We start from the raw sequence: 22,520 nt of genomic DNA, 5'->3' as shown, positions 1-22,520 counted from the left end.
TTTTAGTGTATGGATAAGGGACCAAGAAGTCCTTCTGTGCTGATAGGGGTGTGTGTATGTCTGTGTGTCTGTGTGTGTATATAATAATACATGTACTAGCAATGATTATTTCTGGTTTCCTGAACTTCTATTTGTTGCAAGTAACAAATATTTTCAGTAGCAATGGGATACATCATGTAAACAAGGATCACAACTAGAAAAATGTACCTCAGATAATATTCATTAAATAGTAATATCTGATTTGGATATATTATATTTTTCTAAGTGCCTTCACATAAATATCTTTCCATTAACCTTATGAGGTAAGTTAGGAGACCATTGTCTCAATCTTACAAAAAAGAAAATGAATTGTGGTAGGGTTGGAGTGACCTGAGACTTTTCAGAAGTCACAGAGCAAGTCAGATGTGATTTTAACTTAAGTCTCTTAAATTCTGTTCTTCTTGTAGGTTGGACTATATAAAAATAGTATTTTTGTTGGTCAAAAACAGTTAATTATAGGCATGGTTCACCCTAATACATATTAAATACATATTACTCTAATATCTCAAACCACTTAATTTCATTAGTACAAATAAAACTCTAGGGAGAAAGCAACAAGATAAAAATGGGATAAAGAAAACAATTTTACAAATAAAGCAAGAAGGAAGGAAAGAAGAACTGTTCTTCACTCTTATTTTCACAACCACTTACAAACTTCTCTTGTTTAGATACTTACGAAGACTGAACTCCAAAACTCAGAATAGAATGGAACTCAAAAGTGGAATCACCCATTCCTTGATCAAACAAGACTGGCATTGTTGGCTTTTCTCCTTACAAATTAAAAGGAAAAAGAAAGAAAAATCACAGGAGTGTAGCCTGACACACACTTTTCTAGCTTTTGTAAATTATATATGATCATTTTAGAAAATGTTAATAAGCAATAATCATTCACAATTTCTCCACCTAGATAACCAGACGGCATTAGGGTGATATTCTTCTGTTCTCCATATAAATGTTACACGTGTAGATTTTTTTTAAAAAGGACAACATCTCTAGTACTGTTCTGTATCTTGGTTTTTCACTAATAGATCATAAATGTCTTCCACATCGGTAACTGACCCTCTATATTTCTATTTTTAACGAATGCATAGTATTCTACTAGTAAGGCAGCATGCGTTAGTGAATAAGAACAAGGATCTGGAGCCAAGCTGCCTGGGTATGAATCCTAGCTCTGCCAGTGACTAAGACCTTGGGTTAATACTAAACCTCTTTGTGGCTCCATTTCCTCATCAAATTAGAATTGTTATTCCCGTATGTGAAATGACTTGATTTTTTCTGGTGGCTCTTGAGATTCTTTTCTTCATCTTTGGTTTTCAGCAGTTTGAGTATGACCTATCTAGGTATGCTTTTAAGTTTGAGGTTCACTGAGCTTCTTAAACCTATAAATTTAAGTCTTTCTCCAAGTTTGGAAAGTTTCCAGCTATTATTTCTTCAATATTTTTCCTGTACCATCCTTTTTCTTTTCAGGACTTCAATGACACAAACGTTGGGTTAAAGGGAACAAAAAAAGGTTCCATATGTCCCTAAGGATACTGCATCGCTTTTCTGCATCACTTTTCTGTCCATTCTTCATTGTATAATTTCCCCTGATCTAATTTCAAATTCACTGACTCTTATCTCACCATCTCCATTCTACTACTGAGCCCATTCAGTTAAAATTTTATTCTTTTTTTCTAATAGATTTAATTAATTAATTAATTTTTTGGCTGCGTTGGGTCTTCCGTTGCTGTGCGCGGGCTTTCTCTAGTTGCTGCGAGCGGGAGCTACTCTTCGTTCTGGTGTGAGGGCTTCTCATTGAGGTGGCTTCTCTTGTTGGGGAGCACGGGCTCTGGGTGCGCAGGCTCAGTAGTTGTGGCGCACGGGCTTAGTTGCTCTGCGGCATGTGGGATCTTCCCAGACCAGGGCTCAAACCCGTGTCCCCTGCATTGGCAGGCGGATTCTTAACCACTGCACCACCAGGGAAGCCCCCATTCAGTTAATTTTTTAATTCATATAGTATTTTTTCAATTCTGTTATCTCCATTTGGTTCTTTTTTTTATAGTTTCTATTTTTTCCTGCTGAGGACTCCTATCTTTCCATTCACTTCATGAGTGTTCACCTTTACTTCATGTTTCATGATTATAAAGCTGCTTTATACTTTTCGTCTGAAAAGTTCAACACTAAAACATCTCAGGATTGGCAGTTGGTTGACTGTTTTTTTCCTTGAGAGTTGGTCAGATTCTCCTGGTTCTCTGTACCTTCAGTAATTCTGGATTGTGTCTTGGATACTTTGAATATTACATTGTGAATATATTTGAACATTACTGGTCCGCATTAACATTCTCTGGAAAAATGTACCTTTTTTGTTGTTGTTCTAGTAGGCAATCAACCCAACCCAAATTAGGTTCAACAAGTTCTGTCTCACTCCCTGTGAGTGGTGGTTCCAATGTTAGTTTTCAGAGCCTTTGCTATGCTGTTTGGGTCTGCCAGTATATGTACTACTCAGGGCTTAGTCTGGGACTTGAGTGGTGGTTTAATGCAGCTTCAGTCTCAAAGCTGTTGCTATGTTTCTTTGGGCCTGTTCCACACACGTGCAGCTTGGAGCTGAGCTCAGGACTTGTGTTTGTCTCAAAAGTAGGAGATTCCCTTCTACAGCTCTCTCCTCTCTGGGATTCCCCCCTATACTCTCTAGCTCCAAGGGGCCCTTTTTCCCAGTTCCCCTGGTCAAAATGACCAATTTCTCTCAGTTTTAGTCCCCTGTGCTGACTGGGGCTAACCTTGTGGTGAAGCTGTGAGGCAAAGCAAAAAATAATGAGGATTCACCCTGCAGTTTTTGGAATATAGTGGTCCCATTTCTCCCAGATCTTTTGGCCAGTAAGACTGGTTTTCTCTTGGGATTTTAGATATTTATGTGGCCACCACGGCAGTGCAGTTCCATGACTGGAGCTGGCCTTGGGAAAGAGCCAAAAGAGAGGGAAAAAAACCACAACAAGTGGCATGGACATATATACACTACCAAATGTAAAACAGATAGCTAGTGGGAAGCAGCCGCATAGCACAGGGAGATCAGCTCGGTGCTTTGTGACCACCTAGAGAGGTGGGATAGGGAGGGTGGGAGGGAGGGAGATGCAAGAGGGAAGAGATATGGGGATATATGTATATGTATAACTGATTCACTTTGTTATAAAGCAGAAACTAACACACCATTGTAAAGCAATTATACTCCAATAAAGATGTTAAAAAAAAAGAAAAAAAAAAAGAATTCCCTTTACACTCTCCAGCTCTGAGGGGCTTCTTTTCCAGTCCTCTGGCCAGAAAGATGGCATCTCTCCTGGATTTTTTACTGTTCATGTCCACTGCATAGTTCTGTGACTCAGGCTACCCTGGGGTCAAAACTGGGAAATACAGGAGGAACAAAAAACCCCAGGAAACTCACTGCCTGTAGTAAACATTCCTCAGATTTTTACTTCCTCCCCAATCTGCCTGCCATTGTTTACTTCTCCGAGTCTTTAGGTAGTCTTATCTCTCAATTGTGAAGAATATATAAAAGGGGTAATAATTTCCAAACGTTTGTTGTTATTAATGTTAATTACAACATATTAACAGTATTAATAATAGTTAACACTTATATAGTATTTACTATGTACCATGCACTGTTCTACTTTATGTAAGATAACTCAAACCTTCAATCAATGAGATAGATACTATTATCATTCCCACTTTGCAAATAAGAAAGCTGAGGCACAGAGAGGTTAAGTAACTTGTCCAAGATCACACAGACAGTAAGTGATGGATCTAAGACTTAAATCCAAGCACTGTGACTCCAGATTAATTACTGTCCATACTGCCTCATAGTATGAAAAATTATTAAATTGAGTAAAGTGATTTAAGCCAAACTTAGCCTTGGCCTAAAAAAACCTCTATTTCCTAATATTTAACAAATCTGTATGTGCAAACCATATTTTAGAGCAAAAAGTACTTTCAAAAAAATAAAGACTCTGACACTTAAATCTCACACAGCTAAATATAAAATAATTTTAAGCAAACCTTTAGCATGTTTCATATTATAACCTGTTATTCTGGCCAGAACAGTCTGTATCCATCGTGCCAGGGTCAAAAGTTGAGCAAGAGCTTCTGTATTCTCACTGAAAAATGATATTTAAAAATTATTAAAGCCATTGGCACAAAGTCAAACTGAAAAGCTGAATTTGTAGGGTCTTTCCATGGATAAACGGCTGTATGAAAAAGTCAAACTCCTCCAGATTAGCTTCCTAGGTCATAGAAACACATGTGTCTAAAAATGTAGTTTTGGGAGGGAAGAAAAATTTTAAAGTACAAAGAACAAGATACCACCCATCACCTGGAAGTAATAAATGTCAGTAAATGAAATCACCATTCTAGCTGCTCAAGTCAAAAACTAGGTATCACCACTGATATATCTGATTCCTTCACACCCCACATTCTAATCTATCAGCTAGTCTTACAGGTTTCATCTTCTAAATGTATTCCAAGTTGATCACTTTTTTCTATCTCCATCATTACTACCCTAATCCAAGTTACACTATCCCTCACCTGGACTACTTCAATAGACTGTTCTTCCTGCATCCACAGCGGTGCTTCTTTATTATCTATATATTCATCACACAACCGCCAGCAAGATCTTTTAAAAATGTAAATCAGATTGTATCACTTCCTTATCCAAAACATTCCAATGGTTTTCCATCACACATAAAATACAGTTCTAACTTCAAATCTTAGCTCATAAGCCCTTTTAGGATCTGGTTCCTTGCTTGCTCCATTCCAAGCATACTGCCTTCTTCCTGGGCCTTGAACTTGCTGCCTTCTTGCTTCACCTTCAACATGCTGATTTGTTCCTACTTCAGGGTCTTTGCTCTTGATATTGCCTGTGCTTAGAATTCTCTTCTCTCAGAGAGTAGCACTGCTTGTCCTTCACTTCATTCAGGTCTCTATCCAAATGTCACCGTCTTGGAGAGGAGCTCCCTGCCGACTCAATCTGTAGAGAACCTCATGCACTGGTCTGTCTCTAGCCCTTTATGCTGCCAATTTAGTTTTTCTCTGTATTTCTCACTACTCAATACTCTGTATTTTTCTGTTTACCGTTGGTCTCTCCTCTCTGTAATATAAATTCTGTAAGGGCAGGGGCTTGACCCAAACTGTTATTAACAACCAAGGGGGACCAGAAACAGTGCTATTAAAAAGGACTATAAAGTAGAGATTTGCTTACTGAAAGGACAGCTTTAAGTGAAGTTAAAATATACAATGAACTGTGCCAAAATTCACATCTCTGGGCACAAATTTGATCTAAGAATTTTTTCAGTTCTCAGAAGTGAAAGTGTACTCTGATTTGTTATGACCAATTTTCTTTAAAAATGCTAGCTTATTATTAGTTTTGATAAAGTTTTTTATATGCTCTTTAGTATCTTAGGTTATACTCACGTTGATTTTCTAACAAAAGAGGCAAATATATTCCAACTATACAGGTAAGTTCAAATGCCTAATAAAAATGTTATGTATAATTATGTATTTCAGATCCTAAGTAACAAAATTGTTACTACAGACTAAAAGTGTCACAGGGTTTGAAGAGACCTAGTTGTAAGGATCAGTCTAACTTTAGAAAGGACTGCCCTGAAGCATCCTATTCTTTAAGATATCAAGGAGGGCTTCCCTGATGGCGCAGTGGTTAAGAATCCACCTGCCAATGCAGGGGACATGGTCTGAGCCCTGGTCCGGGAAGATCCCACATGCCACAGAGCAACTGAGCCTGTGAGCCACAACTACTGAGCCTGCACTCTAGAGCCCGTGAGCCACAACTACTGAGCCCACGCATTGCAACTACTGAAGCCCGCGCGCCTAGAGCCCGTGCCTGGCAACAAGAGAAGCTACCACAAAGAGAAGCCCGCGCACCACAAAGAAGAGCAAGTAGCCCCCGTTCACCACAACTAGAGAAAGCCCATGTGCAGCAACGAAGACCCAACACAGCCAAAAAATAAATAAAATTAAAATAAATAAATAAATAAAAGATAAATCTTTGTGATGTCACCTTCTTCCTAAAAGATGACATTCTACGTCCCAATACACTAAATGGAAAACAATTCAAAATTATGTTTTCTAATGACATGGAATAGTAGAGACAGAGCAACTACTTACTGACGCTGATTGCCAAACCTATCACCTTTGAACTCTTATGTTGTGAAAACATGTTAAAAGTGTTTTATCAATAAAATCATTTTCTTTAGAAAAACTTAGGTCTATCACTACAAAGTCACTGAGTTAAAAAAAACTGAAATAATAATAATAATAAATAGTACTGTTATCATAATGTAGAATAGTGAGAATACAGAAATATACAATTACATGTTCCAGTTGTCATAAAAAAACTAATAAATTTGCTATTAAATTCTATTCACAGATGGTCAGAATATAAAAGTTTAAAAATTTATTCTAAACACTAAAAAACTATCCATAGATGAATCTATCGTTTTTATTTACCTTTATAGTTAACCTTTTGTCCATGTCTCTACAACTACAGCATTTGGATCTTCAGAAAAATAGAATAAAAATAATAATACAAAGACCTGCAAAGCAACCAAACTCCTAATAGCAACTCTAATGCTGGCAAAGGACTATAAGAAAGGAATGGATCTTTGCAACTTTCTTCCTTCTGTGAGTGCTAAGATGGAGATCAAAGTTCTATTGCTTTAATGGCTGTTGGAAGACAGATGCAAAACATGCAGACTTGAGTAAATGAATATTCCAGTTCCTTTAGAAACCAAAAATTGGGGCTTTTATCATATTTTTAAAGTTGAATACAAGTTATAAAATGAAAAAGTATTAATTAAATAGCAAAAAAGAAACTAGTAATCTAATTAAAACAGTCACAACGAAAGGATTAAAGACAACTTAAAAAAAAAATTAACCAAAACATAAATTAAAATATACCTGCTTATCCTTTGAGGTTGCAAAGGAATAATGGGGATCACAGTATTGCACAGAGACTTGCAAAGAGGACAAAGATATTCTCCACTCTCTAAGTCAAAAAGGTCAACATGAATGCGTTGCTGAGAGCTCAGCTGTACAGCTTCAAAATACCTGCAAAATTCCAAGACACAGGTCCATTCAAAACTACACACGTATCTTTGCTCTAATCCAAGTGAAAAAAATCTGGAATTTTTGCCTCAATAAACATCTTTAGAATCTACATGCAAAAATACACAAATTATAATTACAGAAGAAATAGGATGCCCATTCTTTTGGGGGCAAACTGGAGGACACATCAGGGCAGAAACAAATTTAAAATAGTTTTACTGAATTATAACTTGTCTCCTGCCTCAACAGCATGGAGATACAATACAGATACTATCTCCCTCAGTTTCCAATGACCAACTGAAGTAGTAAGGGCTATTATAGGAAAATTATGTATTTTAATCTGATGCCAAAAAGGTAAACCCTATACAAAATATTTCCCAGGAATTATATTTCTGAACTTTTATCTCTTCCAGATATACAACTAGAACTTCATGCCCCCTATTCTATCGCAAAGGTACTTTTCCCTCTATGTTTTGAGGGGAATGAGATTTTTATAAAGATTATTACTTCTTTTATACAAATACTGATCAAAAGAGACTAATTAGTTTGTGCAAAGCAAGTACAGTGAAAATTTTAAGTTGATAACTTTACACACCAATTTCTAAGGGTGATACTATAATGAGTATCATGCAAACAAAATCAGTAATCAAAACTGCTTCAGTTATTCAAATAAGAAAAAAAGAAGACACGAGAAAACATGCCTTTTTGTGGCCTTTAGAGAACTTCAATACTCCTAGCTTCTTTCAAGAACATGTCAGAAGGACAACTTACTTCTGCCAGCACACTGCATGCATTACATGACCACAGCTTCCTGTGTAAGTTCCATATGCCAAGTCTGAATCCATGAAAAGTGGGTCCACGGTTTCTGATACAGAAAGACAAAAATATGAGGTATGTATTCATCTGCCCCACAATCATAAAAAGAAAACAAACAGAAAAGGAGGTTATCAGGTCTAAAATTCTTATCATAAACTTTCTTAGGAATGTCCAATAAAAGTGTCACAATATCATGGCAGTAGTATATATATTCTTAAGAGTAAGTAAAAAGAGGAAAATATAAAGCTAGACTTCCAGGTGTGATTAGTATAGATTAATGAAAACTTCTATTCTTGATGTACATTTTATTTTAACATTAGGTTTTAAGTTGCATTATCTTGGTTGTTGAAGTGATTTTCTATGATCAAGCACAGTTTACTTTTGTATTTTAAAAGTGATTTGACTGGGTAACTTTAAGGGATATTTAGGGGCAATATAATCTACTGGCTAAGAGCACAGACTATGGGGTTCAAAATCTGATTTCACCATTTATAATTTGTGGCTTCTGACAAGTTACTTAATTTCTCTGTGCCTCAGTTTCTTCATCTGTAAATGGAGCCAATACTGGTACCTAAATCACAGGGCTGTTATGAAGATTAAGTGAGTAAATACACATAAAGCACTTAACCAGTGCCTGGCACATGGTGAGTATTCATTAGATGTTAACCTTTTTTATCATTATTATTATTCCAAGGGTATTTAAAAAATAAAGCAGCTAACTCCTGATGTGATATAAGAATTACAACATATTACCTAATAAGTACTCCAGCCAAGAAAATGTTTAACAAGAACCTAACCACACGGCAACAACCAGACAAATCCACAACGTAAGACACTGTACAGGAAAATTGGCCTGTGTTCTTCAAAAAAATTATCATGAAAAAAAAAAAGTAAAAGGCAAGTGACTATTCTAGATTAAAACAGACATAAAATAAGCAACATAGGAAACATGTCTGAATCCTAAATGGAAAAAAAAGTCTAGCTAAAAAAAAGACATTTTGAGGGCAGTTGGGGAAATTCAAATACGGATTTTTATATTAGATGATATTACTGAATTAGTAATTTTCTTAAATGTTATACTGGTATGGTAGATATATAATAGATTATCTTTAGTTTCAGAAAATGCATGTGGAAATATTTAGGGATGAAATGTCATGAATTCCTACTTTCAAATGGTTCAGCAAAAAGAAATGGAGATAGATAGAAAGATACACAGAATGAGCAATGTGGCCATGTGCTAACCAAAATTTTAAAAAACAGACAAAGGAGCCAATATGGCATGTAAAAATCTAGCGTCCATTTTACACATGGGTAAAATGTGATCTGACCAAATAAGGCTAAATACAATCTCACTCCCAAACTTCTTTCAGATAGTATTTTTTCTAATTACACAAGTATGAAAAGAAATGCTCAAAAAGACATTTATTAAACAATACATACCCCCTGAGAGTTCTATGGGTTTTCCCCTGTGCTGGGTTAAGGCGGTGGATTTCTGGACACAGGCCGATAATACCATGGCATTATTTTCTAGTTTCACCTCTTGTTCTTCTTGGCAGAGGATGCATGTCAGCACCTCCTTTTCAGTAACAGACGGACCCCGTTTAGGACCCAAAGCAATTTTAGAGTAGTCACTGACTGCTGGGGTGCTACCAAGAGAAACGACCAGAAATGAGGACACATGTTTTGGTCACTTGTCTTTATATTTTGGTAGATTTTAAGTAACTTTAGGGCAAGAACTTTAAGAATAAAAAAAAAAAAAAAAATTATATTTAGCAATATTAGCTTAAAATCTTCCCCCTTGATTTTTCTGACTTTTATCAGTTAATTTGCTTACTAGAAAATACATTCTGTGTTGCTAAGTGAAAAAGAAAAAAAGCAGATCACAAAGTAGAATGCATATTATAATTATAGTTAACTTACTGTACCAAGAAGCTGTGAATCTGTTTTTTCTGATTATAAAAGTAATACATACTTATTAAGAAATTTTGGAAAGTCTAGAAAAGTATAAAGAGGAAAATAAAAAGCATCATACTCTCACAACCTAGAAATAACGACTTGTACATTTGCTTCCAGTCTGCTTTCTATTTATAACATTTTTTACACAATTAAGATCACATTACATATACGGTTTGTGTCCTGCTTTATTCACTTATATCTTAGCTGTTTTCTCATGTCATTAAATTTGCTTCAGAAACATTATTTTTAAATGGCTGCACAGTACTCTCACTATATGTCTCATAACAGTTTCATCCATTCCCTCTTATTAGGCATTTAAGTTTCTGTTCTACTTTGGTAGCTATTAAAATTTAAAACATACATCTTAATGATTTAGCAATTCATAAGATGTATTCAATGTGTACAATAATATAATAAATAAGAGCAAATACTTACAAAGCACTAATTGTAATATGAGGCACTGCTTCAAATACTTTAAGTTATGTTACCTCATTTAATCCTTCCAACAATCCTATAAGGCAGGTACTATTATTATCTCTATTTTTCAGATGAAGAATCTGAGGCCTAGAGATGGTAAGAGACTTATCTAATGATTCATCTAGGAAGTAACCGGGCCAGGATTTAACCCAGATGATCTGACTTCACAGGCCATGCCGTGTAATACTGCCTCACTATCCATGCAAGAAGCTCCCTGCAATATCATATATCATCCAACAAACTGGAAATAACTTAAATGGTTATCATCAGTATAAGTGAAATTACATAATACAGAATAGTATGCAGTTTTTAAAAGATGGGTCTCAGCTAGGTGTGGTACTTACTACTTTTTAGGAGGCGTTCAGCAACATGTGGGTAAAGTTAACTTTTTGGTTATCATAAGGACTAGGGGGCACTACTGGACTTCAGTGGATGAAGGGCCAGAGATGCTAAATGCCCTGCAATTCATCAGGCATGAGAAAGAACTGCTGCCCAAATGCCAAGAATGAGGAATGCTAAGCTTGGTTTTTTCGTTTTTGTTTTTTTATTATTATTTATTTATTTATTTGGCCGCCCTGGGTCTTAGTTGCGGCATCCGGGCTCTTAGTTGCAGCATGCAGGATCTAGTTCCCTGACCAGGGATTGAACCCGGGCCCCCTCATTGGGAGTGCGGAGTCTTAACCACCGGACCGCCAGGGAAGTACCTGAGCTTGTTTTATATGTAAGAACATACATATACAGATTTCCAAGACATAATATTAAATGAAAATGGGAAACTGAAGAATGATACATGCATAATACCATTTATGCAAATAAAACAAAAGGCTGAATGACACTATATAATTTCTATGGTTACATATATTTGTATCTAATAGCACAGTAAAAATTCTTATAAGATATACGTAAAACTTATAACCAGAGTATCTCTGAGGAAGGGCAGAAAGGGGTGCAGGATTTGGGCCAGTACTCAAATGGAACTTTAGCTTTATCTCTAACATTTGATTTTTAAAAGGAAAATGTGTTAATATAACTGTAATTAAAATTTAAAATGTAAATGTAAATGTAATCTGTAAATGCAAATTTGTAAATGTAATGTAAATGAAAAATGTAATTACATTTAAAACATGTAAGAGAATATATTTGTGACTTTGGGATAGGAAAAGCCTTCTTAAACAAGATACAAAAAGTTAAAACTCGAAAAGACTGACAAATCTGTCTTTATCAACACTGAAAACTTTGCTATGGCTAAAATTTCATAATTAATGTTAAATAAACAGGGACAACATACGGGAAACATGAAACAAACTTTAATATCCATAATTTTAAAGGACTTCTAGAAATCAGTAAGATAAAAGTAAAGCATCCAATAGAGATGGGCAAAGGATAATAAGAGGCAATTCTCAGAAGACAAAATGTAACAGGCTAGTGAATAATTATAAGAAAAGATGCTCAACCTAGTACTAACTAATCAGGGAATTTCAGAAGGGCACAAATTCATAATTTTGATTATACCAAATATTTTCAAGTACTGATAATTTTAAGTATTGGTGAGAATGAAAGAAACAGGAACTCTTCGTACACTGCTGGGAGTAGAAATTGGTGAAACTACTTTGGAGGGCAATGTGGCAGTATCTATTAAAATTTTAAATAATTATGACCCAGCCCTTTCGTTTATTAGATTCCACCCTTGAGAAGTACTTGTAGGATTGTGCAAGGAGGAACATACAAAAATGTTCTGACACATTGTTTGTCATATGGGAAAATTGGGAAACAAGGGAAAAACAACTTAAATGTCCAAAATCTGATAAATAAAATATTATATGATAAATAAAATATTATATATCCATACTATGGAATACTATGCAGCAGTCATAAAGAATGATGTAGAATCTACACTAAAGGTCTATCTGTATTGACATGAAAAGATTTAAAAGACACTGAATGAAAAAGCAACCCACAGAACAAAAAAGGATGGTAAAATTTTAAAAAGCCACTAAAACACACAAAACAAGACTCATTATTATTCACGCACACATGTTTACAAATGCATAGAAAGACACCTAGAACCATAGTTATTATCACAATGGTTATCTGTGGAGAAAGATCAGGAATGTAGAGGACGGTCAAAGGAGACTTAACTGTGTTATGTGAATTGTTTTCAGTGAGAACACATACACAATTTTATGTGTACAATCAATCAGGCAATAAAAATATATTATGAAAGCATTAGGGCCATTAATTAATTCTGAGTACATTTCTGCTTACGTCCTCTTGTTTGAATAAATATACAGTAGTCTCTTGTTCATTACTTTCTAAATGTTATATTGTTCATAGCTAATATCAAGAGGGTTGGGACTTCTGCTTGTTGTTTAAAGTTTTGTATTAGTTTCTAGTTTTATTACTGTTGTCATCCCAGGATAGTTTACCATCATATATATTTTAATCTTTAAGATATAGAGTCAGTATTCTTTGTGGTTCTTTGTTAGCATACTCAGCTTCAGGATTACAGACAAATTATGTAAAGTATAATGTTTACTGTCTACTGTTATTGCAGAAGCACAATTTCCTAAAAGTATCCACAACACGCATTGTTTTAAGGAGCAGTGAAAGCTTGTTTTTAAAAATAAGCATAGAAGGGATTTTCAATATTTTAAATTGGAATGCTTTTCAAAGAACCATTATTTTGCCTCCTCCCTTTTCTCACTGTATCTAAATAACAGCCCACAAAACACTACTCTCAGAAAGTTAACCGATTTCCCCAAGAGCACAGCATAGTCTCATAGTCAGAAAATGAGGTTTACTAATTCCCATTCCAATGTGCTCTCCATGACTAAAACTATAGGCGTTGCCTTCTTTCTTTTTTAGAAAAAAGGAAAAATTAACATGGACCATCTTTTTCAGGTGAAGGGTTTTTTTTCAATCTGTAATAGCAGCAGTCATTCTTACCAGAACTCATAAAAATGATGTGGAATATATGAACTGATACATAAATGTGTACCTAAAGAAGTCCGCACGTACAAGATAACAGGAGCTGATTTCTATCTTTGCTGTTTCCATCGTCATGTCTTTTTGTGCATAAAGGTTCCCGACTAACTTCATTGTGCACTTGAACAGTTTATCAACATAAAATTACATCCAGTAAGAGGCTTCACTGTGCCCTTGCTAGCTTAAAAATAGTGTAATTTCTCTTACTTTGAAATATATTTTGAAAAAATATTATTTAAAGTGAATATGTAATTTTTCCTACAAGAAACTGGGTTGCTAATTTTTAGTTTTGCTTTATTTTACCTCTCTTCCTCCATAATGGAGTCTTCTTTCCCAGACATTTCTGACGTACTGTCATACATGAGTTTGTGAGTTTCAATAAAGTTCTTCTGTAAGGCGGACATCTGAGCCATGATCTTCTGGCGATGCAGCCTAGCAGCTTCAGCTTTTCTTTTTCGTTCTGCTTTTTCTTTATCATGAGTAATCTGGGTATTAAAAGACCAGAAAAATTAGGTAAGATCCATTGTGAAAATTTACGTATACTGTTCAGTCAGGCAAAATTTCCTAGAGTAAACTCAGATTCAATCTGATGACTCAAAATTAACATACAGGCTCCATCACATCTTACAATTAATTGTTCCATTGGTTACTTCAATAATTTAACTTATCAAAAAAATTTTTTTAACTTAAAATGCCAAGTATCTTAAATATCTAATAAACTGTCTTTTATATTCAATGCAGGTATATTAAGAAACAAAATTAAATGAAACAATAATTTTGAATCATTTGTCAATCATTTAACCACTGACATTTAATCAATTTAAAGCCAACTTGATGATGTCTAACAGTTACTACTAAACACATTGCTAAGAATGAGAACTTTAACAACATTACTGAAATGTATTGGTGTCTTTTTATTTATTTTAACTTAAGTCCAGTGTTTTTCTTTTAAGAAAGATAGTTATTAACCACAAGTAATAATATTCTAATAATTTCGAGATTAGAATCATCAAAACCTGATTCGTTATATTATGGAAATTCATAACCTAAACATTACCGTGTTTCATTAAATCTTAGATGCACCATAATCTTGTGTTCCACTAAGAATGCTGCTGATTAAATAACAAGAAGGCATGGAATATAAGACATATTCCAATTTCAGACATTAAAATACTTCAAAAATTAATAAAATATGGTATTTTCAACAGCGCTGCACTGAACGTCAATTTCCTCTGCTTTTGTGAAATACATATATTATATTGGATAACTATGTATGTCAACTACCACTAATCCCTGTGGTACAGAAACACAATGAACAATAGTAGACATCCTATATACCTTACAATAAACAGGTTCCTTCTCACAAAAAGAAGCAGCTCCCTTATACCAGTAAAGTTCAAAGACAGATGAACGTCATCATCATTATAATGTTATTACCTCATCATTCTTAATAGATTCTGATTCTGATGTAGTTGCTACAATTAAACAAGATTTTTCTCTTAATCGCTTCACGGTGTCAAACATCTGTGAAAAACAGATGAAATGTTAAAAAAAGATTTGGTTAGATTGATCAGGAACAGAAAAATTCACTCAACTGATTTTGTCATCATGTCTCCAAATGTCTTTGACTTAAACTTAAGTTATTTATATATATTTATATATATATGTATATATATATACACACACACACACACACATAGAAATACCTGCAAATACATAATAAATAGCAATCCAGCTAAGAAGAAGTTGGAGATAACAAAAATCAGCTGGATCAGTCTGCAGGGGTGAGCATACCTCTGCTTTTGCTACGGAAAAAATTTTAAATTTAAAATAACATTTTTAGTGCAAAGACATATAAAGACAAAGATACAATATGGAAAGTGATACCTTTTCATCCTGATGCCAGTCCCTCTCCCCAAAATCAACTAAATTAAAGATAATTAGTATTTCTTTGCAGGAAAAAAATCGGAATATATATTTCTTTATATTTACATATATTCTCATAAAAACCGATCCTACTATATACACTGTTTCCTACTTTCCTTTTTCACTTCATCATTTATCTTTAGAGGTGTTTGCAAAACAGCTTATACAGATCTATCTCACTCTTTTTTTGTCTGAGTTTTATGGTTTTATTGACACAAATACAACGTGCACATGAGCTGTGTACTCATTTTCTTCACTGCACAACCTGGCACAAGGATTGGTGACTCTGGTGGCCAGCTGGGCTGCTCTCTCCACAATGGCTTTACAGTTCTTGGAGGAGACACTGTGAGCAGTCTCAGTAGAGTATGATTTGTTGCACAGCAGCACTTCAAGCTCCTCGATGTTGTGGACTAGGAACTTCCGGAAGCCACTGGGCAGCATGTGCTTTGTTTTCTTGTTGCTCCCATCAAGATCTGGCCCTTGAATCTTCTGAGCACCCTACTGTCAATACCTCTGGGTTTCTGCCAGTTATACTTAATTTTGACATACTGGCCTGACTGGTGCTAGATGAACTTCTTGGTCCTCTTTTTGACAATCTTGGGCTTCATGAGGGTGGCCATGATGCCAAGTAGGAGACGGCCGCCACCTCCGCAGGCAGTGCCAAGGAAGAGCTATCTCATTCTTTTTAACAATATCAAGATTTCAGAAATAGGAGAGCACATCCATAAAACTTGTAGTATTTATATTTTGAAAGCGCCTCAGTCTCACGTGGAAAAAACTCCCACAAGGAACTTAAAACAAAACTTTATATTAACCATTTGGATAAAATATCTAATGTTTATAAGAACAGATATTTGTGATTTTTATATATTTTGACAATGGACTTTGGTATTGTAATGGAAAAATGAACTTTCAGGACCAGATCTCCAATTTATAACACCAGGTCCATAGGATATAAATGTTGGACTAAATGATGGTTCAACTGACTTTTTTTAAATTGCGGTATCATTGGTTTATAACATTATACAGGTTTCATGTGTACAATGTTGTATTTCTACATCTCTATACACTACAGCATGCACACCACCAAAAACTTAGTTTCCATCCATTATGATACAGTTGACCCCCTTAGCCCATTTCACTCTCCCCCTACTCCCTTCCCTCTGGTAATCACTACTCTGTTCTCTGTATCTATGTGCTTGATTTTGTTTGGTTTGATCTATTCATTTATTTAATTTAATTAATTTAATATTCCACATATGAGTGAAATCTATAGAATAGTTGTCTACTTTACTTCTTTTATTTGTTTTTGTTTTATATTTTAAAATGATTATATTGGTAGGTTTAAGAAAAATAGTAAATATTCATGAAATCTACTTCAAGAGAAATCTTGATAATAACATCATTATCTTATAGTTACATATCAAATTATATCACACTTGTTTAAGGAGTGTCTCTGATTAAGTAATAAAAATAACTAACTGCTTGAAGTACAAATCAGTACAAAGATCCCCAATTGATGTAACCACCCTATATTCTAATTATCAAAATAATATCTAGCTGATAACTTAAAAATATTTTCATAAATACAGTGAGAAGAAGCTCTATAACCTTGGCTTCATGTTTCCATTTGGAGGGTTATCCATTAAAGTAACATTCCTGACCTCTCTCCCTACCCCTCATTCACTCCTCCCCAAAGGCACTGTCATCCACCCAATAGTTCAAACTCCAAATTAGAAGTCATTTTGATTTCTCTCACTTCTTCCATCTAATCTATCAGCAATTTCTATAGCTCCTACTATCACATTATACGTGAATCAGTCCAGCTTCTTGCCATCTGCTTTCTAGCTGAGGTCATGCTCACTTCTCACCAGGATTACTGCAGTCATCTTCTAATGGTTACCCTGTTTACTCTTGTCCCTATAATCCATTTACCCCTGACCTGTAAGGTCCTATATGACCTGGCCCCGGCTGTGCCTCTGACCTTGCTGCCTACCTTTCTCTCCCTCCCCCATTATGTTCCAGTCACACTAGCCTTCTTTCTGGCCTCCTTAGAGCTTTTGCATTGCTGTTCCCTCATTCTGGAGTACTTTTCCAGATTCTTGTAAGACTGGCTCCATGTCATTCAGTTCCAGTGTTAGCACCTAAAAGAGGCCTTTTCTGATTACCCATCTAAAGTTACCCCTACTCACCTACTGAATTATTCTGATAATTTTTTTGTTTATTGTCTGTAGCTCAATGTTTGCAACATGATAGCAAGCACCTTATCTGTCTTTTTCAGAGTCTAGAAATGAGCATGGCACATAGCAGGTACCCAATACATATTTACTGAATAATGAAACGAATAAATGTTAATTTATTAAAAAGAGTCCTCACTAAAACATAGGGAAAATAGGATTACTAACATGAAAAATTATGAGTGATCATGAAAATCAGTAGTAAATCATTTTACAATTAGAGAATATTATGGTTTAATCTTAAAGGCAAGCAGAGGATTCTTAAATATTTAAACCAAGATATGATCAGTTTATTTTTCAGTTTTACCTGGAGTATCCATGTAATCATGTCCTTCTGGCCTTCTAACTGGGGAATTCCCTTGAGTTTTTCTAAAAGCATTTGTATATTCTGAGCATTCATGGCTGAACTTCCCAATCCTTTTTTAAAACACAAAAATTATATATCATGAAGATATATCTTCATAATTATGTATAAATATAATTTATAGTTAATGTTATTCACATTGATAACCAAAGTTTGCAATCAATCCCTTAACTACATTAATTTTTCAATGGAAGAATCTACAATTACATGAAGTATTAAGTACTAAATTAAAGAACTTGAAAAACCGGAATTACTTTAGGTCTCTCTTGTACATTTTCCACTGGGGCTGCTAAGTGAAAACTACCCTTAATGATATATCTTTTGCCTTTCCTCTACTTGGCTCACTGTCTAAAAGTACTTACTGAGAACCAAAGCTCCCAAAAATATGGAAGTGGGAGCTGTCATATCCATAAACTGAATAGGTTTATGATGTAGTCAAGAATCTAAAAAATAGTGTTTAAATAGAAAATGAGATGCTTTTGTCTTACTGATTTTATAAATCAATGTTCCTAGAATGTGCTCTGAAAAAACTGTCTTAATCACGTAGCGTTTAATAAAAATCTAATCTAAACCTATCCTGCTCTTCCAGATTGAAAATGGTGCAAAACAAACACATTATCATTCACTCAGACTTCCGCAATAATTTTAAATTCAGGAACATTAATATCTTCCATAGATGGGTAGCGTAAACATTATGGTTAAGATAGCAGCAAATATTTGATAATACTGAGACAAGGAATGAAAGTAAGAAACCATCAATGTATGCAGCGCCCCCAAAAGGGGGGTGAGATCATGCAGTAAAAGGATTGTCGTGGGGATTAAAAAACATACCTGTATTATTGAAAGTGTTAAAAACTAAAAATGCTACGAAAAGACTTAAAACAATTTCAGAGTTTTCCGTCTTAAGGACTAACAGATTAAAATTCTATCAGAGCTAAACTTTCTGTTACAAATTGGCAAATAGCTGAAACTGCGTTGAAAATGATACTAAAACATACTTGAGGCCTTATGGTAAAAGTCAAATGTCACTTCTTCTTCGGGAGATTTTTGAAGCTGTTGCTTTTCTTCTAGTAAGCCCAATGCCAGAATATGAAAGGCCTGAAAAAGGAAAGTAGGACAAGATCTTTAAAACTGTGCTTCTTAAGGTAAATACATTTTAAATGGAGGTATAAAAATAAGCAATCTGATGGGTAAAAAATGTGCAAAGGTTATGAACAAGCAGTTCACAGAAAAAGAAATGAAATATACACATATGAAAAATGTTCAACCTTGGGAGTTGCCTGGTAGCCTAGTGGTTAGGATTCTGGGCTTCCACTGCCGTGGCCTGGGTTCAATCCCTGGTTGGGGAAGTTCCCGCAAGCCACATGGCGCGGCCAAAAAAAAAGCGTTCAAGCTCACTTAAAATTAAAGAAATGTGAGTGAAACAAGATCATCTATTTTTCACCTATTAAAATGGCAAAAATTTTAGAGCTTAGTAAAATACACAGCTGGCAAAGGTGTTAGGAAGCAGGCATTCTTCACCACACTGGTAATGGGAAAGTAAATCAGTACAACATTTTTGGAGGCCAATTAGACAATATCTATCAAAAATGTAAAGGTACAGACCTAGTGCTAGGAATTAGTGTAACAGAGTCACTCACTTAAGTGTACAAAGATATTTGTACAACAATGTTCATTTTAGTGTTCTTTGTTATACAAAGACCTAAAAACAATCTAAATGTCTATTAACAGGAGACAGTTAAATGCATCATAGATGTCCATATAATGGAATATGCAGCTATAAGCATGAGGTAGGCCTATATGCACTAATGTGGAATCACTTTCAGAAGATACAAACCTTTAGGTAGGGCGATGGGAGGTAGGGAGAGAAATTTTAACTTTTGATTTCAAATATATCTCTGTGGGTTGAAATTTTTACTGCATTTATTTACCGCTGTTATAAAAAAAAAAGTGAGATACACATAGGGTATGATAGCATTTAGAGCCTCCAGACCAATAACAGCCAAGGAAATTTAGTTAGGCAGGTGATAAATAAATATCCAATTACAGCTACCAAAGGTGACATTATTAAGTAACTTATCCATAACAGTATGAAGAAAAAACTAGCTGCTTCCATTTAATGAGCTAATTCTCATAACAACTCTATGAAATAATTACATTTAAACCCATTTTAGCAATGGGGAAATTACTCTTTGCTCCTTAAATGGGAAGTGCGGTAACCCAAGTGGGGTAAATTCAAGCCTAGACCTGTCTTCAAATCTTTATTATACTGTCCCCTGATAATACAATGTGAAATAAAAAATATAGAAAACTATGATACAATAATGACATGCCAATTTATTATTAGCAGGAACAGCCCTTTTTTAAAATTTTTCTCTCTTTTTTTTTAATGTAAATGATTCCCAAGAGTAAGGATCCTAAAAACTTGAGAATGTGTCACCAGGAAATCTGTACCACATCTAAGCTGTTTTCAATGACCCTTAGGTCTCAGGTGCTCTAGTTGTGGTTCTGACTGAAGTCAGAAAGTTAGACTACCAATCTTCTCCAGACCCCCAAGAACTCTATGAAGTAGAGAAAGTATTTGAAATAGAGAAAATATTTTCAGTATACATACCATTTGGAGCATCCCTTCAGTCCACAAGTTAGAATCTGGGTCTACTGCCTGCTCAAATATGGTCCTGAGAATGTACATCATGATATCACAATTGAGAAGGTTAACTGCTTTGCTGAAAGCAGGGCAGAATTCAGGAGGAGGAGGTGGCGGTAATGCTAAAGTGGGTAGGAGATCAATGTCAGAAGAGACAAATGGGTATAATTTTATTTGGGTTATCCTTCATGCTAAATTGCAAATGTCAGAATCATATATTACACACAAAACAACACATGATCTTTGTTACCTTTAAAGCACTGAAAACATCAATGTCAAGGGAAATATAAGTCACTATGTAAGTCACCCATAAAAAACTCCATTTGTTATAAATTTAAAATTCTATCACCACTGATGTAGGCTATATCTTAATATGTGAGCAAGGAACAAAGGGGTCTTTGCACTTCCATTAGTTGCCCACTCTCAAAAAACAACAAAAACAAAACACTATATGCTTTGCTGATACAAAATCACAGCATATAGTCAAAATGAGTCAATTCAGTATCTCATTTTTTACCTTCATCTTTGTTTTCCTGTTTTCTCCTTTTCTTCTGCATATGTTCAGCCTATATATATTTTTAAAAAAAAAGTTTATCTTAAAATATACCACTTGACAAGCATGAAACAAATGGGGTACTTTGAAGCAGGCAGGAAAGATTCACAAACCTACCAAAATACTTTATATACTGAAATATGTATTCAAATGCTACCTTATTCCAGAAACAAAATGGTTGTCCTAGGGAAGGCCACTGCAAAATACATGGGTAATAATCCTCATCACTAGTTTAGTCCCCATTCTTTCAGTCAACAGTATTTACCTAGTGTCTATTATATACAGGGCATTGTACGACAAACTGGAAATTATTCATTTTATAAGGACAAAGCCAGACATTACCTTAACTAAGTGATCTAACTTAAATCAACCCTTAATGGGACAAACAGACATTATATGTGCCTACTGATGTGATGCAATATATCACTTATGTAGTATTCTTGCCCTAAGATGTTTAACTTGAATCTACTCACAAGAATACAATCAGACATATCCAGAATATAGGATATTCTAAAAGACAACTAGCCTATACTCTACAGAAATGTCAATGTTATGAAAGACAAAAAAAGGCAAAAAGATTATTCCAAATTAAAGGAGACTATAGCAACATGACACCAAATGAAGTGCATGATCCTTGATTGAATCCTCCTACCCCTAACACAACTATAAAGAATATTTTTGGTATAATCAGGAAAATCTGAATACTTCCTATGAACTAGATAACATTATTGATTCAATTTTAATTTCTTGGGTAAGATAATGAGCTCTAATAATGAAAACCAGTATGAAACTACAGAAAAACCAGGCAATTTTCTATGGAGTTGGAAAGCATAAAGCATTTTAGGTTTATTTACTGAAGAGGATAACTTTTCCTACCTTGCTATGCTGTGTTTTGGAGTAATGATAAAAGTACATATTGAAGTCTTTCAATGATTTATCTTTCAGCTCATAAACTCCATGGCCTGATACACCTGGTTTCCTAAAAAGATAGAAAATACAGAGGTGAACTGCAGTGCTCTTGAAGTATAAAGTAAGACAAAATAAGAACCTGAAAATTAATCTAAAAGTCAAAATCAAGAGAAGAAAACAACCTTATCTCATTAAACTTGCTTAAACTGACAAATTTCATTTCAAGAGTAAAACTAAAAACCTACACTGTAAGATCAAAGTCCTGGTAACAGCTAAGTTGTGTTTCATAATTATGAAATTTAAACAAATCTGAAGAAGTTTATTTTATACTATGTAGATCTGACCCCATGCCCTACCTAAATCCCTAAGGCTTCGTTTTTAGCCTCTGAAGCCTAAGATTGCCTGTTCAACTACAGCTCGCATTGTCTAAGGCCAAATCTAAAATGGTAGGAAGATATCATATCCGTAGAAAATTGAATTGTAAATGAAAATATAGTGGTGAATCCTCTACAGAGAACTATGAGG

At 34.7% G+C, this 22,520-nt stretch overlaps 1 protein-coding gene and 1 pseudogene across 1 annotated transcript in view; both read right to left on the bottom strand.

The window, feature by feature from the left end:
* Positions 1 to 22,520, bottom strand: part of UBR1 (ubiquitin protein ligase E3 component n-recognin 1) — a 151,198-nt gene that overhangs the window by 32,079 nt on the left and 96,599 nt on the right. The window contains exons 23-34 of the mRNA XM_061180408.1: positions 21,963 to 22,065; positions 21,051 to 21,099; positions 20,501 to 20,655; positions 18,885 to 18,984; positions 17,830 to 17,939; positions 14,797 to 14,883; positions 13,663 to 13,844; positions 9,382 to 9,587; positions 7,897 to 7,990; positions 6,979 to 7,128; positions 4,066 to 4,163; positions 716 to 809 (exon numbers count right to left, since the gene is read on the bottom strand). Coding sequence (XP_061036391.1) covers positions 716 to 809; positions 4,066 to 4,163; positions 6,979 to 7,128; positions 7,897 to 7,990; positions 9,382 to 9,587; positions 13,663 to 13,844; positions 14,797 to 14,883; positions 17,830 to 17,939; positions 18,885 to 18,984; positions 20,501 to 20,655; positions 21,051 to 21,099; positions 21,963 to 22,065 — 1,428 coding nt within the window. The remainder of the gene's footprint in view (positions 1 to 715; positions 810 to 4,065; positions 4,164 to 6,978; positions 7,129 to 7,896; positions 7,991 to 9,381; positions 9,588 to 13,662; positions 13,845 to 14,796; positions 14,884 to 17,829; positions 17,940 to 18,884; positions 18,985 to 20,500; positions 20,656 to 21,050; positions 21,100 to 21,962; positions 22,066 to 22,520) is intronic.
* On the bottom strand, positions 15,484 to 17,174 carry LOC133085761 (large ribosomal subunit protein eL32-like; annotated as a pseudogene).

The sequence above is a fragment of the Eubalaena glacialis genome, chromosome 2 (assembly GCF_028564815.1).
Source record: "Eubalaena glacialis isolate mEubGla1 chromosome 2, mEubGla1.1.hap2.+ XY, whole genome shotgun sequence".
Taxonomy (NCBI): Eukaryota; Metazoa; Chordata; class Mammalia; order Artiodactyla; family Balaenidae; genus Eubalaena; species Eubalaena glacialis.
Note: the sequence above shows the minus strand (reverse complement) of the source record. Positions and strands in the feature narration are given on the sequence as shown.